At 56.7% G+C, this 2,186-nt stretch overlaps 1 protein-coding gene across 1 annotated transcript; it reads left to right on the top strand.

Moving 5' to 3' along the window:
• The first annotated feature begins 6 nt into the window (after positions 1-6).
• LOC102765659 (histone H1.0) lies at positions 7-1,935 on the top strand. Its single transcript, XM_006757419.2, has one exon. It carries the CDS (start codon positions 85-87, stop codon positions 667-669), a length of 585 nt encoding a protein of 194 aa, XP_006757482.1. The 5' UTR covers positions 7-84; the 3' UTR covers positions 670-1,935.
• The last annotated feature ends 251 nt before the right edge of the window (positions 1,936-2,186 follow it).

The following is a 2,186-nucleotide window of genomic DNA, read 5'->3' as shown; positions in this document are numbered from 1 at the left end:
TCGAGGCTTTGCTCGGCCTCCGACGGGGGCCGGCCCTTTTGAAGGCGCCTTCTTCGGCAGCAGGACCGGGCAGCCCACCCCACCATGACCGAGAACTCCACGTCGGCCCCTGCGGCCAAGCCCAAGCGGGCCAAGGCGTCCAAGAAGTCCACGGACCACCCCAAGTACTCGGACATGATCGTGGCCGCCATCCAGGCGGAGAAGAACCGCGCGGGCTCCTCGCGCCAGTCCATCCAGAAGTACATCAAGAGCCACTACAAGGTGGGCGAGAACGCCGACTCGCAGATCAAGTTGTCCATCAAGCGCCTGGTGACCACCGGGGTCCTCAAGCAGACCAAAGGGGTGGGCGCCTCGGGGTCCTTCCGGCTGGCCAAGAGCGACGAGCCCAAGCGGTCGGTGGCCTTCAAGAAGACCAAGAAGGAAGTCAAGAAGGTGGCCGCGCCGAAGAAGGCGGCCAAGCCCAAGAAGGCAGCCGCCAAAGCCCCCAGCAAGAAGCCCAAAGCCACCCCGGTCAAGAAGGCCAAGAAGAAGGCGGCTGCCACGCCCAAGAAAACCAAAAAGCCCAAGACTGTCAAAGCCAAGCCGGTCAAGGCATCCAAGCCCAAGAAGGCCAAGCCGGTGAAGCCCAAAGCCAAGTCCAGTGCCAAGAGGGCCGGCAAGAAGAAGTGACGGGGGGCCTTTCTCCTGGACACTCCTGCCTGTCTCCTGTTTCCTGTAAATACTTTTCCTCCCTCCTACGCCTCACCTGCGGCCCCTGGCCCCTTTCTATTCTGACTTGATGCGAGACAGAATTTGGATTCCTCAGAAATTAGGGACTAGTTCATTCTTCCTTAACCAGTCGTACAAGGACAGCAAAAAAAAAAAACAACTCATCTCCGTAATGATGAGAATGTACTTCTATTTTGTTCTGTTAATTTGTTATTATTAATCTGCTTAGGGTTTGGGGGTGGGTTCGTGTGTTTTGTTCAGGCGGGTGGTTGGTTCGCTGTGAAGGTGAATGGAGGATGAGGGGGAGCGGGGAAGGCCGCTGGTTTGGGCTGGTTGAGAGGGAGCCCAGGGGTTGTAAGATTTGTAGGAATATCTTTGAGACAAGTGGGTTTTCTTTAAGTTGAGCGGCCCCTGTGAGTTTCGGGACCTTGTTGGGGAGGCGAGGGGTGGCAGCAGTTGGACGCCAATTAGGTGGAATAAGCCCTCTGGGGACTCCACCTCCCAGTGGGGAGCAGCGGGGGTCCAAGTCCAGTTTCCTGCTCACTTCTGAGTCTGCCCCTGTGGCTCCCATTGTCCTAGGGAAGGAGGGGGTGACAGCTGGTCTGAGAAGCTATGGCTTCTCAGCTGGAAACTAGCCATGGGGGGGGGGGGGGGGTTCTTTGTGGCTTTGGAAAGTCTCCCGTTGAGGGAGTGGAAACTTTGGGGGAAGGGTGGGGAGTCAGTCAGCCAAGTGCCTCAGTGTGCCCCGTTGAAACTTGGGTTTTTCCACACAATTGGATTGTATTCCCCGGTGTTTTGGTTCCTCCTGTACAAGAGGTGGCTTTGGGGGTCTGGTGAGTCCAGCCCTGCCCGCGCCACCTACACACACGTCCCGACCTCTTTATTTCTGCGTCTTTTCTAAGTAGTGGTGGGTGGGGCGGGGCGGGGAGTGGACAGTAAGACATACTGCAGTCGACTTTTGAATTGCTAAGTAGTTTCAGAGCTGGTCTGTGTCTGCGTGTAAAGTGTACATACCTGCTTAGAGCTAGCACTTAGTTTCACACCCGGGAGCTGGGAGAAAAAACCTGTACAGTCCTTCCCATAAAATAGGAAAACGCGCAGTTCGCGTCGTATCCCCCCCACCCCCCTTTTGTAAAAAGTACCCCACAAGTGTTATTTGTGCCGGGGAGAATTTGCTGTCTTTGTAATTTTGAAACTTTAAAATAAAAATCTGAAAAAAGGACAAAACCTGGGCGGTGTTTTTCCTCACTTCTAACACTGGAGGAGGCGGAGCAATTGGGCGGGGGAGTCGCCGGGGAAACCTCTGGGGGCCTTTGCACCTGAGAAAGGAGGGAGGGTCCCAGGAGCTCCCAGAAATGGGAACCTGAGGGCTTGGGGCACCGAGCGTGCCGCGGGCTGCTCCTGCCTTTGGGTCCAGAGCAACCCCTCCCGGAGGTGGGGGTATGGGATGGGGCTGGTGGGCTGGGCCCGCCGCGTGG

This window comes from Myotis davidii, unplaced genomic scaffold (genome assembly GCF_000327345.1).
Source record: "Myotis davidii unplaced genomic scaffold, ASM32734v1 scaffold514, whole genome shotgun sequence".
NCBI classification, from domain to species: domain Eukaryota; kingdom Metazoa; phylum Chordata; class Mammalia; order Chiroptera; family Vespertilionidae; genus Myotis; species Myotis davidii.
The sequence above is the reverse complement of the archived record's forward strand: the minus strand, read 5'-3'. Positions and strand labels throughout refer to the sequence as shown.